General features: G+C 39.1%; 1 protein-coding gene across 1 annotated transcript; it reads left to right on the top strand.

Annotated features, from left to right (window-relative positions):
- The first annotated feature begins 6,421 nt into the window (after window positions 1-6,421).
- Window positions 6,422-6,730, top strand: LOC141651351 (uncharacterized). The gene has a single exon (XM_074459068.1). The coding sequence runs from the start codon at window positions 6,422-6,424 to the stop codon at window positions 6,728-6,730; it is 309 nt and encodes a 102-aa protein (XP_074315169.1).
- The last annotated feature ends 8,892 nt before the right edge of the window (window positions 6,731-15,622 follow it).

Raw genomic sequence — 15,622 nt, forward strand, 5'->3', positions numbered from 1 at the left:
GGAGTTCGTTGCTCTCTAGCCGAACATATCAACGTCAACCTGGTTGGAAATTATTACCAGGCAATATCTTGAAATAAGCCTGATGTTTCAGGCTATTTCCCTCAGTCGATCATTCGACCATCGATGGCCGGCGAGCCTCAAAACGCATCACATTCAACATGGTTGGCGAGCCTCACAACGCACATTCAACATGGCTGGCGAGCCTCAAAACGCACCTTCAACATAGCTGGCGAGCCTTTGCACGCACACAAGAAGAAATTCAAGGACATATCCCGAAGATGCCTCAGGTATGGCTCCTTCCTATGGCTGGCGAGCCTCAAAACGCACCTCCTTAAACACCGGCTGGCAAGCCTTGCGCGCAAATGATTCAAGGACGTATCCCGAAGATGCCTCAGGTATGATTCCTTCTTATGGCTGGCGAGCCTTCATACGTAGTCTAATGGACTTTAAACGACCCGAATCGGAAGTCGACAGACTCTAAAATGTTCCCGACGACAGGTCCTTGACTCGAATCCCCGAGTCGCCTCGACGTCGCCCTTTCCGACGGCAGGTCCTTGGCTCAAACCCTTTTGAGTCGCCTCGACGTCGCAATGGTTTTCAGGTTGTAATCTTCGATTGACCTGGAGGCTATACTTTGACTTTCGCCCCGTCCATGCCTCAGTCAAAGTGGGGGCTCTGTAGATACCCAGTATCTGCACATTCCAAAACCACCCGATGATGATCAGACTGTAACGTGTTTTTGATATGCGTGCGTGTATTGGCTATACATGAGACGGTTTAATGCATTACTCGGATATTAAAAATGATTTCAAAAATGGTTTTCTAACTTCATTTGCATTAAAATAACACTATTTAGAGTTAAAACCGCCTTCGGACCCAAATCCGACTCAGAAACCCGCAACTCGAGTCAACCTGAGTTAACCCGAGTCACCCCAAATCTCGAATGTCAAAAATAATGCCATGAATGTCTTTATCATGTCATTTCCGTTAAAATGACCCTAATTAGAGTCAAAACCGTCTTCGGATCCAAAACCGACTCAGAAACCCGCAACTCGAGTCAACCTGAGTCAATCCAAATCTCAAATGTCAAAAATAATGCCGCGAATGTCTTTATCATGTCATTTAAATTAAAAGACCCTAATTAGAGTCAAAATTGACACCGGGCCAAAAACCGACTCGAAATTCAAATCCCGACTCACACGGGTCATACCCGAGTCAAGGACATAAAATACCTACTCCAAATATCACCCAAGAGTAAGCTTACACGGCTAAGCAATAATCAAAGACCACAAATCACAACCAAAAAAACATTGGTTAGAACAAATGCAAAATCCAAATTTCTGAAAGGGACAATACACCCCTTTCAGTCACTAGGTTGCTCGCGCCTAAAGCAAGTGTCTGCTTAGCCTCTAAGAAAACTCAACCGACCTACCACCCCACATTTCTCTATAAATACCCACCATCACACACCACAATCCTTACGCGAGAGTCCGCCCCCTCCGTCTCCCTTAAACTTCTAGACCCGACTTCTTAAGTCACAAAATCGACACGTGTTTACGACCTACCGATCGTAAACACAAGCCTTACACATTTTGTTTGGTACCGTCGCCGTGCATTCGACCGACCCATTCGACCAACTCAATTCATCAATCAACATGTTTTAATTAACATATTTTCAAAACAAAATCCTTTTTTAAGGCACTTTTTTAAACTTCTTTGATCGTGAGTAGTCGCTACGAGAAAACCGTCTCTAAAGTCGTCTACGTCGGAAACATCAATACACGTAAGTTTGAGGGTGTAAACAACTCACTTATTTCATGTCTCTACTGTTTTTATGAGTTTATGAGCATGAACAATGCATAACACGATTCAAACATAGGTTAGACGAGCCAAAACCGAGTTTTGGCCTGAGACAGAAGCTCCTTGCTATGCAGGGAGGCTTGCGCCTCTTGTGGGTATCCAGGCCAGACTCAAACGTGTTTGAGTTCGTCTTTCCTTGAACACTTTCTTTTATTTTTACTTCTTTCCTTTTACGGTTTTTACCATTTTAATTCATTTTTATGACAAATACTTTAACCATAAATCATAATCACCCTTGGTTCCTTATACCATGACGGTTTAATCCGTGACCCGGTGATATTATTTGGTAAAATACATTTCAAAGGATATCATAACACTCTTTTCTTTTATTTACCATTTTCTCATTCATTTACACTTGTAAACACGTTAGTCATAATTCATAATCATCCTTGGTTCCTTATACCATGTCGGTTTAATCCGAGTACGATGACAAACTTGACTAATTACAAAGAAATGAACTTAACATATTAGTTCATATTAAACATTTTACATTTTTATTTATAAACTATACTTTTCTAACTTGCAAATCCGACAACGAATATTACTAACACAATAGTAATTATTCCGAGTCATACAAACAACATTTGCAATCATTCATCACAAATATGGTTTTAAATAACCTTTTTAACAACCTTTTAAAATGGTTTTAAACAACCTTTTTGCAACTAGGAGACGCCTCTTGGGTCGGCTCATGACTCGCACCCCAAGGCCTCCTATTTTTATCTTTTATAAACCTGGACAGGCCTTATTGCCTCGCCGTATGGCTCGCGCCCCAAAGGGGCTGCCTGGCACTATTCTGCCTCATTTTAGCACTTGTCTAGGACGATCCCGATTATGGTTAACCCGAATACATGACGGATCAGATTGACAAGTTTATGTTTTTACACTTTGTCATTTGACACCCTTTTTCAAATAATGGATCGTGTTAAGCATCATGACCCGAATTTGATAAATGGATGTTTAATTTCCGTTTTCACATGCAAATCAATCTAAATCCAACTTCGACATCAATTTCATGCTATGTGGATAAACAAACCGACTTAGCAAATTCTCACATGTTAGGTTAAGCTTTTGGATGCGCATTCATGCATTTAAACCGTTTTATCAACTCTTGCACTTAAACAACCACGATCGATCAGTAGAGGCCGCTAACGCGGGCGGGATTGGGTCTCCGATTAAAGGGCTTCAAAATAGATACCCTCACCCCTTACTTAGAACCTTTGGATAGTGGATGGCCTTATCCAGGGCGCACGGGAGTCATTTTAGGCATAAAATGCTAAAAGGGGGACGAGTCCTTATCTTTAGTACCTATGTTAAACACCGCTTTTTTTTCCTTGGTTGACCTAGGTATAAAGTGGATTTGAACGGGTTCCAGGCATCCCATAAATGCTTGGTGGCGACTCCGAACATCTCTGTATCGTTTCAAGACCTTCACCGAGACGAAACCGACCGATCTAAAATGATCCGGTCGAAAGCATTTTTACGCTGCCGAGCGTGGCTTTCAAAAGACTGCTGCATGTCCACAGATCGGCTTGGTGTGCAGGTGGCCCGTGACTACGGACCGGTAGGCGGCTCTCGCCCGCAGACCGGCTTGTGGCCCATGTCCACACTATGACATAGTCAGGAAAAGCCGGATAATCGAATTTACTAGGGTGTTCGTGATATTCAAGCTAACTTGGGAGACATAAATTAGCCAACCACGGGAAGAGAAGGACCTTAAGTCTTTAAGCCCGTCGTCGTCTTTGTCTGGTGGAAACAACAGAGACACGCTCGTGTCGTCATCATCTTTGGTCTGACCACGTGTGGTTGATGCCTTAGGCAGTTCAACGGACAAAACCTTATTATTATAGAGACTGTATAGCCGACGCGTCTACGTACATGGTTGTTCAGCAAGTAGTAACCATGGAATTTGTGTTGATGACGAATCTTTTTGCAGTTTTCATTGCTTTTCTCCAATAATCACTACAAACTCTTCCAAAAACATCGTCAAAATCTTCGTAAAATTCGACTGACTGGCCAATTTTCTTCCATAATGGTAGAACATTCTAGTTTGCCATGTGTTATTCTTCTAACTAAGCAATGCAATTTGTATGTTGGTTATAAATACTAGACTATTTTGCACTTATTTGCCTATATTAACTTCATTCAAACTTAGTTAATGTAGGCAAATAAGACATAATCTCCAATATATACTTGTTATTTATATTTATGTAAATTAGTTATTTTTTAGGAAAGATAATTCATTGGTCACTTATGGAACAATTCCCATATTTGATATGCTTGAGAATAAATTTCTTAAATTAAAATATGGTAATTTAACTTTTGGTCTCAATAAATCCTTTTAGACAATGAACATGTTCTCATCATTTCATGCAGTTCACATTAAAAATCAAAAAATTTGCTAAACGTTTGCCAATTCTGTAGATTTTAACCAAATTGCTAAAAGTTTCTTAGTTTGAAACTAAAAATTGTTTATTCAATTGAAAACAAGAGCAATCTGACACTAAGATTGCCTTTTTTAGGAGGCCATTGAAAATAATAATGTTATGTTATAAAAGCCATGTTTAGAGAGAGAAAGCTCTCTCCTTAAGCCATCTCCACGATCGTCTTCTTCACTCCATCTTCGCTTAGATTTCATGGCTAGTGCTCGTGGTCGGCCACGTGGCCGTGCTACTCAGGCTACTCGCGGACATATCTCGGATTCTTTGGCTGACTTAGAGATGACGGAGCCTTTTGTAAGAACTCTTGTTACTGTTAACTCTTTAATTACTTCTGCTATTCGTAATTCATCGCCTACTTTACGAGCTGCTGCTAATACTAGATCTGGTCCTATTAGTAATCAGTTGAGCTCTCAAATTGGCGAAAAATCAATTCATACTCTTGTGTCTACGCCTGCTGTTAATACTCCTGATATTAACCCTGTTATTAATCCTACTACTGTAGCCACTACTTCTCATATATTTGTTCCCTCAACTCGACCCTGGAACAAAATTCCAAAATCCCAGGAAGGCATGAATCTGTTTTTATGTGAAGAATCTGCACGAGCTGAAGTAGTGACTATTTTGGATGATGAAGTGGAGGAGGAAATTAACTATTGGAAGTACACGTTAATGGGGACTATACTTGGAGGTAGGCCACAGTTGAAGCAATTGGAGACATTTGTTAAGAAATACTGGCTTAGAATCTCTTCTCCCGTCATTCATTACTACAGAAAAGGATGGTTCAGTTTTAGGTTTAGTTCTGAGGAGGACCTAAACACTGTGCTCAAAGGTGGTCCATATAACATGGGGAATCATACACTTATCTTAAAGCAAAGGACTCCTACTTTTGCGCAGGAAATGGACTAAATCACTACAGTTCCTGTATGGATTTTGTTTCCTAACCTTGACCCCTTTTTCTAGTCTAGTGCTACCCTTAGCAGGCTAGCGAGTAAAATTGGGAAGCCACTTTTTGCTGATCTCACTACCACTTGTAAGGCCAAGTTGTCATTTGCCCGGGTAATGGTGGAGGTGGATATCTCACAGAAACTTCCTGAGGAAATCCTGCTTACTACACCCTACCATGAACTTATTTCACAAAGGATTATCTATGAAGGGTTGCCATACTACTGTACGGGTTGCAGGAAATTAGGACACACCAAAGACCATTGTAGGTTGAACAAACCAAAGGATAAGCAACATGCTATTTATAAACCTATATCTAGGACTTCTGAAACTGCTTCTGTGCCAGTTGTGACCTCAAAATGCTCTCGGTCAGGTCCAAATTCCTCTGGAATGGATGTGCAGGACAAGACTAATGGGGTTGAGGAGAGCTTAGATTGCCGAGTGATAGGCTCTCCCCCCTCCTTTGGTCTCTGGCCAGCCTCCACCAGAGAAGGATAAAGACTCACCACCCCAGATGCTAGGATCTGCACCTGGTCAGTAGCAGCTGATGAAGCCCACTACAGGGGTTAGATGCTTAATTATAGTGAAGTCAGGCCCATCCTCTCTTAAGGGTGCTCCTGAACTGGAGGTTTGTCTTCTTGCTGCTGATAAGGAGATTTCCATTGAGGAGGGATAACCTCCTGATCCTCCCCCTCTTTCCACATGAAACTAGCTTCCTGAAATATTAGGGAATTTAATGATCCCCTAAAGCACCAAGAAGTTAAGAACTTCTTGGTAAGAAATAATTTGGATATTTTTGGTTTATTGGAGACTCGTGTGAAGGTTCAGAATGCTGCTCCCATCTATAAAAAGTTTAATAACTATAAATCATCAATAACTATCAGGCTCATTACAATGATAGGGTTTGGGTGTTTTGGAACCCTAGGATTATTACACTGGTTGCTTTTGTTATCCACATGCAGATTATCCACGGTACTATAGTGCATAATGCTACTAATCATAAGATGGATATTTCTTTTGTTTATGGCTGCAATTCTGCTGTTGATAAGGAAAATCTTTGGGGAGATTTGGTTAGATTATCTCTTTCTGTTAGCTGTTGAATTATTCTTGGTGACTTTAACATCGTTAGAGATGTTTCTGAAAGATTTGGTCCTAACCCTTCCAAGCTTACTAAAATCATGGCTTTTAATGACTGTATAAGGGACTTTCAACTAAACGATCTAACCACTAGTGGATGTGCTTATAGTTGGACTAATAAACACATGGATGGGACTCGAGTTTGGTCCAGACTTGATAGGGCTATGGTTTATACTTGCTGGCTTCAATATTTTCCCAACTCTACTGCTACTGTGATGACACCTGGGATTTCAGATCATTCTCCTCTACTTATCTCTGTCTTTGTAGAGCAGAGGTATAGAAAACACTTCAGCTTTTTGAATTGCTGGATTGATAGTCCTCACTACACTGACTATGTGAAGGATGGATAACATACTACTTATAAGGGCTCTCTTATGTATCAACTATTCAAAAAGCTTTCTGCTGTTAAACAGAAACTTACTCAACTGCACAAGCAGGACTATAATGGCCTCTCCCAAAAGGTGTTGGTAACCGAGGATCAACTTAAAAAATGTCATCAAAGTCTAAGTGTCCACTCTACTGATGCTACTCTCTTGGCTGAGGAATCTCAATTGATTACTGATTACAGGAACTTTAAAAAAGCTGAAATCAGCATGCTCCACCAACGAGCTAAGATCCATGGGATTAAGCTGAATGATTGTCCTACTAATTACTTTTTTGCTCATATTGAAAAGAGGAAACAACAAAGTATTGTGGGTTGCATCTCTAACCACCATGGCCTCACTGTCCATGGAGTGGATAATGTGAACTATGCTTTTGTTGTCTACTATTAAGAGCTATTAGGTACCCCACATGCTACTCAGAGCCTTGATACTGCCCTTGTGGCTAGTGGGACCTGTCTTAGCACTGATGATTATCACCTCTTATGTGCACCTGTCACCACTGAGGAAGTCCAGAGACCCCTTTTCTCCATAGGAAACAATAAAGGCCCTAGGTATGACGGTTTTTCAGCTGGGTTTTTTATGTCTACATGGGCTGTTGTTGGTGAAGACTTTACTCATGCTGTGCAATCTTACTTCAACACTGGTAAGCTTGTAAAGCAAGCTAATATTGTTGATCTTACCCTAACTCCAAAAAAAGAGGTAGTTTCCTCTGTGAAATATTTCAGGCCAATTGCTTGTTGCACTATTTTCTACAAAATCATAAGTAAAATCCCGGTTTCTAGGAAAAAGCCATTGCTAAGCAAGATCATTGGAAGTGAGCAAGGAGCTTTTGTGGAAGGCATGAACATTTTTGAGAACATAATGCTCTCTCAGTCACTTATTAAGGGCTATAAACAGCAAAATTGTTCTCCTAGGAGTCTCATTAAGGTAGATATCAGAAAAGCATTTGATTCTGTCTAATGGAACTTTGTTGAGAGCATGTTATGTAGTTTGAAATTCCCTCAATAGTTTATCAAGTGGATCATGGGTTGTATTAGGTCTACCTGGTTTACTCTTAGGGTAAATGGTGGCCTTGTGGGATTCTTTAAAGGTGCTGGTGGATTAAGATAAGGTGATCTCCTATCACCTTATTTGTTTCTGTTGAGTATGGAGATCTTGTCTAGACACTTGAGGCTAATCTGCTCTAAGCCTCAAGTCACTTACCATCCTAAGTGTGCAAGAATTAAACTTACACACTTAATATTTGCAGGCGATCTCATGATATTTATCAGAGGGGATGTACCATCTGTTCAAGCTGTGGTAGAAACTCTTGATCTTTTTGGCACTGTTTCAGGATTGGTAGCTAACACTGATAAAACTAACATTTATTTTGGTGGAGTTACTGAAGAGGTAAAAAATATGATCAAGCATCTTACAAAATACTCTGAGGGTGCTTTCCCTTTTAGATACCTTGGACTACCCCTTCATGATAGTAAGCTTCCTCTCTCATTGTATAATGCCTGCTTAGGAAGATTCAGTAATCTATCCACCATTGGACAACAAAATTGATCTCATATGCTGGACGGTTGCAGCTACTCTACTCCATATTATTTGGACTTACCAACTACTGGTGCAACACTGTACTCTTGCCCAACGCTGTTTTAAAGCTTATTAATAAGTTTTGCAAAAACTATCTCTGGAATGTTGATGAGAAGAAGCATAAACTTTATCTTAAAAGCTGGAAATCATGCTGTTGTCCTTTGGTTGAGGGAGGGTTCAATATTAAGGAAGTTCTCTCTTGGAATAATGCCAACTTATGCAAATGGCTTTGGAAATTAAAGCACCTGACAAACTCTCTCTGGGCTCTCTGGAATATTGAATAGAATGTAAAAACTGGTACTATTTGGAGCACTACTCCTGGTAACCATCATTCTGAGAGTTGGAGAGGGATCCTCCATGTTAGAGACCTTCTTCTACAAACTTGTGGTACTGATGATTCTGCTGCACAAATGTTAAATAACCGTGTCTCTGCCAATGGTACGTTTCAGGTTAGTTCTGCTTATGATTTTCTTTGCCCTCATTTTGCAAAAGTATGTTGGGAAAAAGTCATATGGACCCCATTGCTACCCCAAAGCATAGTTTTATTTGTGCCTTGGCTGCTCAGAAAAAGTTGGCCACTGTGGACAACCTCATCAGACGAGGCATCTACTTGGTCAACCGCTTTGTACTTTGTAAGACGGCCGGTGAGATACGCTGTAATACTCCGTATTTAATAATTATATAACAATAACAATAATTATTGTTAGACGGTTATAATAATAATAACAATAATAAGTTGTAATGATAATAATAATAATACATAATACGATACGCGTATACGTATACATTTATACTTCGCCTCACCTTATATACTTTATCCTATCCCCTCATCATCTTATCCTAACACAATCCACCAAAATCCACCCAAAACATGAGAGATGAGAGAAAGAGAGAAAAAGGAAGAGAAAGGGAGATTTTGTCCCTCCGCCTTGAGATCGTAAGGTAAACCGTCTTATACTAGCCTTTATTTTATTTATTCATACCGTTGACCCACCTTGTCCCCGACTCATCTTTGACCCGTGTCTTTGACCACCGTTGACCGTGTACATGGGCATTTGACTGAGAGGTTTTATGGGTTTTTGGCGGTTTTGCGTGTCTCGGTTAGGGCTGAGGTTTTGAAGGGGTTGCGGGCTGGTTTGGATCTGGGTAAGGGCAGATATAGGTCGAGGGTGGTGAGAGGAGTCGAGTGGTGGTTGTGGGTGGCGTGAAGGTGGCTGGTGGTGGCGGTTTCAGAGGAAGAAGGAGGGGTGTCGGGTTGGTTATTATTGTTGTTGTTGCGGTTGTGTCGCGGTTGTTACTGCTGTTGTGGGTGGTGGCTGCCACCATGGTGGCCCCCCTTGGACCCACTGTAGTCAGGGCGACACCATGGTGGTGGTGTCAGCCACGGTGGTGTTGGGTTATGCATGGTGTTGTAGTTGCGGGTTGTTATTGTTGCCGTTGGTTATTGTTGTTGGGCCGGCTGTGGTCGCTGTGCAGGCCATGGCCCACCATGGCTGGTGGTGGTGGCCACGGTGGTGGCAGTAGGCGGTGGCGAGAGTAGGCGGTGAAGGATACTGGAGTTTTGTGGGTAGTCGGGTGTGGGTTGTGAGTCGGGTTTTTGTATAGTATAGGACGGGTTTCATTTATTTAATTAGTCGTTTACGTATTTGTATAATATATTAGTATATTTATACGTATTGATATAAATATATTAGTATATTATATATATTGGTGTACGTATCGTATTAGTATATTATATGTATTTATATACGTATTTGCATGACTAGATGAGTATATTTATACATATTTGTATTATTATCGTATTTTAGGAAATGTGTTTTGTGAGACGGTTTTACGAGACGGGCCTAGCTTGTGTGACAGTTTGCTTATACGGATTTGCTGTGAGGTAGGTTTATCCTACTCAGTTTCATTGTTGTATTTATTTATAAAGTGAGTCTTTCATCGTTCATTTGCATTGAGTGAGTCGGTAATTGGCATGTTATATGGTATATCGTATTTGTTGTGTCATCTTGTATGTCGGAGGACATGGTGGTTTGTTTGGTTACTTGTTTTGGAGACGTAAGACGGTTGGGAGACCGTCTTGCGCTTAAGTCTCCTCTTGGAGCTTCCCACTCCAAGAAGGATGTGCACATTAATGGCTTGAGTTACGGAGGGACTCGTGTGGTTGAGACACGATGTCTGGCAGGGGATCCGGTTGGCTTCCGGACCCGGTACGTCTAGGCGTGTCCCGGTACCTGTTTGTGATTATCGGTATATCTGGGCGTGTCCCGGTACTATTGTGGTTGTCGGCTAGGTAGCACCAAAACGGACACGGACACGGATACGGACACGACACGGACACGGGACACGGCATCCCATGAAATTTAGGACACGGGACACGTTATTTAAATTTAATAATATATATATTTTTTAGTTATAAGCGTTTGATTTTATTTTTGTAAAAATATTTGATATTAAATTTAAATATGTGAAGGTAAAATTTGGCATTGATTATAACTCATTTTCATTTCCAACCAAATCTATATTCTAATCAATCTCTTTCGACATCTCATTTTTCGTCTAAAGAACATCATTCACCCCAAATGATGTCAAATTACCAAGGACACGCGTCGGACACGTGCCCAAATACCATGGACACGCGTCGGACACGTGCCCAAATAAAAGTTGGAAGTTAGACACGGCTTTATAGGTGTCCGACACGTTTAGGCGTGTGTCCGAGGAGTGTCGGTGTCCGACACGGTGTCAGACACGGGACGGCTAATTAAGAGAAGTGTCCGTGCAACCTAGGTTGTCGGTATGTCTGGGCGTGTCCCGGTACCGTGGTAGAGGTTGCTTGACGATGGTTCATTCATATCATAATCATGTCGCATGTTCACACTCGAGTGGAGTCACACTTTAGTTATTATTGAAACTGAAGTTTGTGTGTCTGTGCATTGTCACCTATGTCTTTTGGGATGGCCTGTGTCAATCCATATGATATCCTTTGGTCATATAGGGAGCAGGTTATGTTCAGTTTGTTTGGATAGTACGCGGGAGACGGGACGAGCTTGATGATATCACGAGACGAGTCTAGTTGGCTAGAAGAGTATAAATGTCACGAGTTGTATTTTATTTTATTCATTTGTTTAAGTTTATGTAAATCATTTAACATTACATTAATAAAATGTTCTTTGATTGGAGTTTTAAAACCCTACCTCGGAAAACCGAGATGGTAACGCTCCAATTATCTTGGCCGGAAAATCGGGGTGCTACACATACTCCCACTTGTTTTTTTTATGTGTGCTTTCTCTGGGGAATTATGGAAGCATATGTTGGGTTGGATGGGCATTCAAGGACGGACTGTTGATCTCTAGCAGGAGCTGACTTGGTGCAATTATAGATATACGAACAAGCATTGGAAGTCTAGTTGGTTTCGCTGTTGTCTGATAGCTACCACATATGCTACATGGCAGGAGCGAAATATGAGGATCTTTGATGGTAAAGAGTATAACCCTCAGGTTTTAGTTAGTCACATCCAGTTTATTGTAGGGGTTCGACTTCTTAGTATACAGGACAATGAACGTGATGAGGTGCTAAGTCATCTCAACCTTATTTATGCTTAACTTGGATACTCTTTTGTAAGAACCAATTCCTATTTCTACCCTTTATGGATGAATAAAATAGGACGTGCATTTCTTGAAAAAAAAAAAAATAATGTTATGTTATACTTAAAAAAGAAATTGCATAATACGGAGTATTAGTTTATGAATTTAAAATTTAAGTACTGTTTTACAGTATAATTAGTCGTTTTTAATGGTATATCGTATATATACAAAAAGCTGTTTTACAGTAGAATTTGCTAGAATTTGCATATATCAATATGCATCTTTGAATGATAGACCTGACCACTGCAAGGAACAGTCGGGTCGAGTCTTAGTTGGGTCAATTTGGTTAGGGCCGAAACGGATGTATTATACTTTGTATAGGTTAGGGTCTAGTTAGACTTAGCAAAATTGACCCAGCCTAAATGACACAACCTGAATAACCTGACCCAACACCCGAACTCGACCCAGTATAACCCAAATGACACGGACTCAAAATGACGTTGACTGAACTCTTGGAAATGCGAAATTAATCTAACTCGAACTGAACCAACCCAAATCTTGACCCGACCCGTTTACTAGGTCTAGGTCTAATTCGAGAGAATTCAAATCGGCTTCGTCAGTTCGGTTGTGACATACTTTGAGTGAGTCAATTCATGTTTGGAGTATAATACATTGTTTTAGGTCATTTTGGCTCACTCATGGTCATAATACCAGATTTTATTAATTAATGTGACTAAAAAAGGTGAGTTTTAGAATATTTACCTGGTATATTTATAAATTGCATTTGATAATTTATTGTTTGTATTTATGTGCATATAATACCAGAATAATTACCTGGAGTATGTGCATATAATACCAGATGTGATTTCAAATTAGTTATTTCCAATTATTTTAGTTCAACTTAAAATAATTCTGATCAGATCATTGTTAGGTCGAGTGGTTTTAGATAAGATCATTTCAGGCTGGGTAATCAAAGCTTGCATTTGAATTAAGGAAGAAAAAATTTTAGGAGGCTGGCTAAAAATCAATCCAAAAATTGTTGGAGCTAGTGTCCTCCGCAGTTACTGTGATAACGTTCATAAATCTCTTATCGGTTCACAGGGTATACTTAGTATTTTATCAGTTGATTAACGTTTACTAATAACGGTTGGCTTGCTAGAAGTTTGACGTTATTATCATACTGATGACGGTGATCAACTGGTCCCTAAAAGTCACACCTAAAGGATGTGTTTGAGAGATGTAAATTATATGAAAATATAATCACATTGATGCCTTATATGACTAAAAGGTTAGTCCATGTATTTGACTAAAAGGTTAGTCCATGTATTTGACTAAAAGGTTAGTCAATGTGATGATGAGTCGATTATTTAATACAATTAAATAATATCAGCTGAGACGAATTAATTGTTAATTCGTAAACTGAATATAAACTGTTATATTTAATTATTGTATATAATGTTAGCTTAAACGAATTAAGATGTTAATTCGTAATTAAACATAAACGGTTATATTTAATTAGCAAATTATAAATATGCGATATTTATAGTTAATGTATATATTATACGAAATTGTCATAATAAATGTTGACAGACCGGTATTAATAAATCGACTACAAACTGTTGTGTGTGGACTTATTAATACATGACGACATAAATGACAATTGATAATTATACACATTCTATACAAATATGATAACAACCTAAAATAAGAAGATTTTCTTCTTATTTTTCGGTAGTTACACGGTTCAAGGAGAGAAAAAAATAAGAAGAAAAATTCTTCCCCTCTTTTCTCCTTTTTACGGTTATAATAGGTGAGAGGGAAGATTTTTTTACTTACTTGTTTTTCCCTCATATTCTCATCACAAAAAACCCTAAAAAAATTATTTAGGAATTAGGGTTCCTTTTCTAGCAAAAAGGGGCATTTCTCGGGAGCATTTTGGGTGCAACGATTAGGAGAATATCGATCTCGATATTTGTTCTTAGGCCAAATTGCTAGGATCAAAGGTTAATTCTAAATCTCTATTCTTTTGTTTATGCAATTCGTTTATGACTCGTAATTTCATATTTCATAATTTCGTTATAATCCGAAATTTTCTTGATGAAATATACCGATATTTCCCACAAAAATTTCAAATGTTTTTATTCAGGAAGGACGGTTATTCGATCCAACGCACCCCTAGCTCTACCACCAGGGTTTACGTATAAAAACTAGGTTGGGTATAATATGAAAATATGGAAATAGGAAAGGGTGAGGAGAAAAACCGTTTCCAATTTAGAATCTTAAACCAAAATTGAAACCCGATCCTAAAAACTCAAAGCCGGGACAGATTCGATTATGAGTAACTAGCTTTTTGATCCGGGTTTTAAAGTAGTGAGATACCAGGTACTGCCCGGTTTTAAATTTGGTTCATTTGTTCGGAAAATCTTACTCGTAGTAGTTTATAAAACCGCGTACTAAACTGGTTTGCAAAAACAAGATATCTTGTACATGTGATGTTTAAAAACTTGTTCGTGATAAAGAAATTTAGCGGTAAATTTAGCACTCCGTACATTCTTTGGTAGCTAATTAGAGCAGTCAGACCATCCACAACGATGTCTTCGTGCATTCTCGTGAATATTAGAAAATAATATAAAAATCAAAAGTTGCCACATGAGTAAGGAAATGACAACATTTCTTGCGAGAATTCTCGCCTGTGCGAAAACATGTGAGAAGTGAGATAGTGGGACCACATTGTTTACTTTTACATAAAGAATTGAATTGTTTTTTTTCCCTTTATTTAATCACTTGGTCCACTAGAAACATGACATTTGTTGATGTGGGGTATAGTAAAGAATGAAAAAGAAAGAAAGTTGAGTATTTGTTGATGTGGGTATTTTTTGATATTTTTTGATGAATTTTGGTGGTGAGTGAAAAGGTGAGGTGGACGGGGAATTGGAGAGAGAAAAGGTGAAAAACGTGTAGAGTGAAAATTGGCGAGAATTCACTAATGCGAATGGTCTCAGCTACCTCAGTATTATCTTAAAACTAGAGAAAAAGTCACTTTCAACCAACTTCAATAATGCTTTGAAATTTGACTGGAGTTATTGATTTACTATCATGCTATTATGCAAAAGTAAGTGTCGTTATTATATGCATAAAACCGTTGTGATACGCTCCTAATTGATGGCCAGAATTGGCGTAGTGAGAGTATATCGTATTGATAAGTGTCTCTCTTACATTATAAATGTAGGCCTATTGTACGTATTCTTATCAATTCATCATACATAATTCTCAATAATAAAACTAATCTTTCCTTATATCCTCTACACCTCCCAGGCTTTTTAATTATGGATAATTACAAGGGTCCGTGGAAATGTAAGCATCAAGATTGCGATGGAAATAGCAAAATCGTTGCATCCTTCGACAACAAAGACAGACTTATCTAAGTATCCAACACGAAAACCGTATACATAGGAATGATGTCTTATGTAACACTTGCGGGTCGTACTTTCATAATCAAATGACTTATCTTGATCATGATCATCATGCATGATGACTTGGTAAATCACATGTGTTTTCAACTCTTTATTTTTTTTTTCCTCTTAATTTTGTCTAAATCCCTGAATGTTTTTTTTTTTTTTGGGGGGAGGGGGCAGCTGATGTATGTTTTTTCTTGGGTGTTTGTTTTGTTCGTGTTTTTCAAATTTTCTCTTAATTT

The sequence above is a fragment of the Silene latifolia genome, chromosome 4, assembly GCF_048544455.1.
Source record: "Silene latifolia isolate original U9 population chromosome 4, ASM4854445v1, whole genome shotgun sequence".
NCBI classification, from domain to species: domain Eukaryota; kingdom Viridiplantae; phylum Streptophyta; class Magnoliopsida; order Caryophyllales; family Caryophyllaceae; genus Silene; species Silene latifolia.

What these genes read in the sequence shown, in the direction of transcription:
- LOC141651351 (XM_074459068.1), top strand. Translation starts at nt 6,422, where the DNA reads ATGGCTTTTAATGACTGTATAAGGGACTTTCAACTAAACGATCTAACC.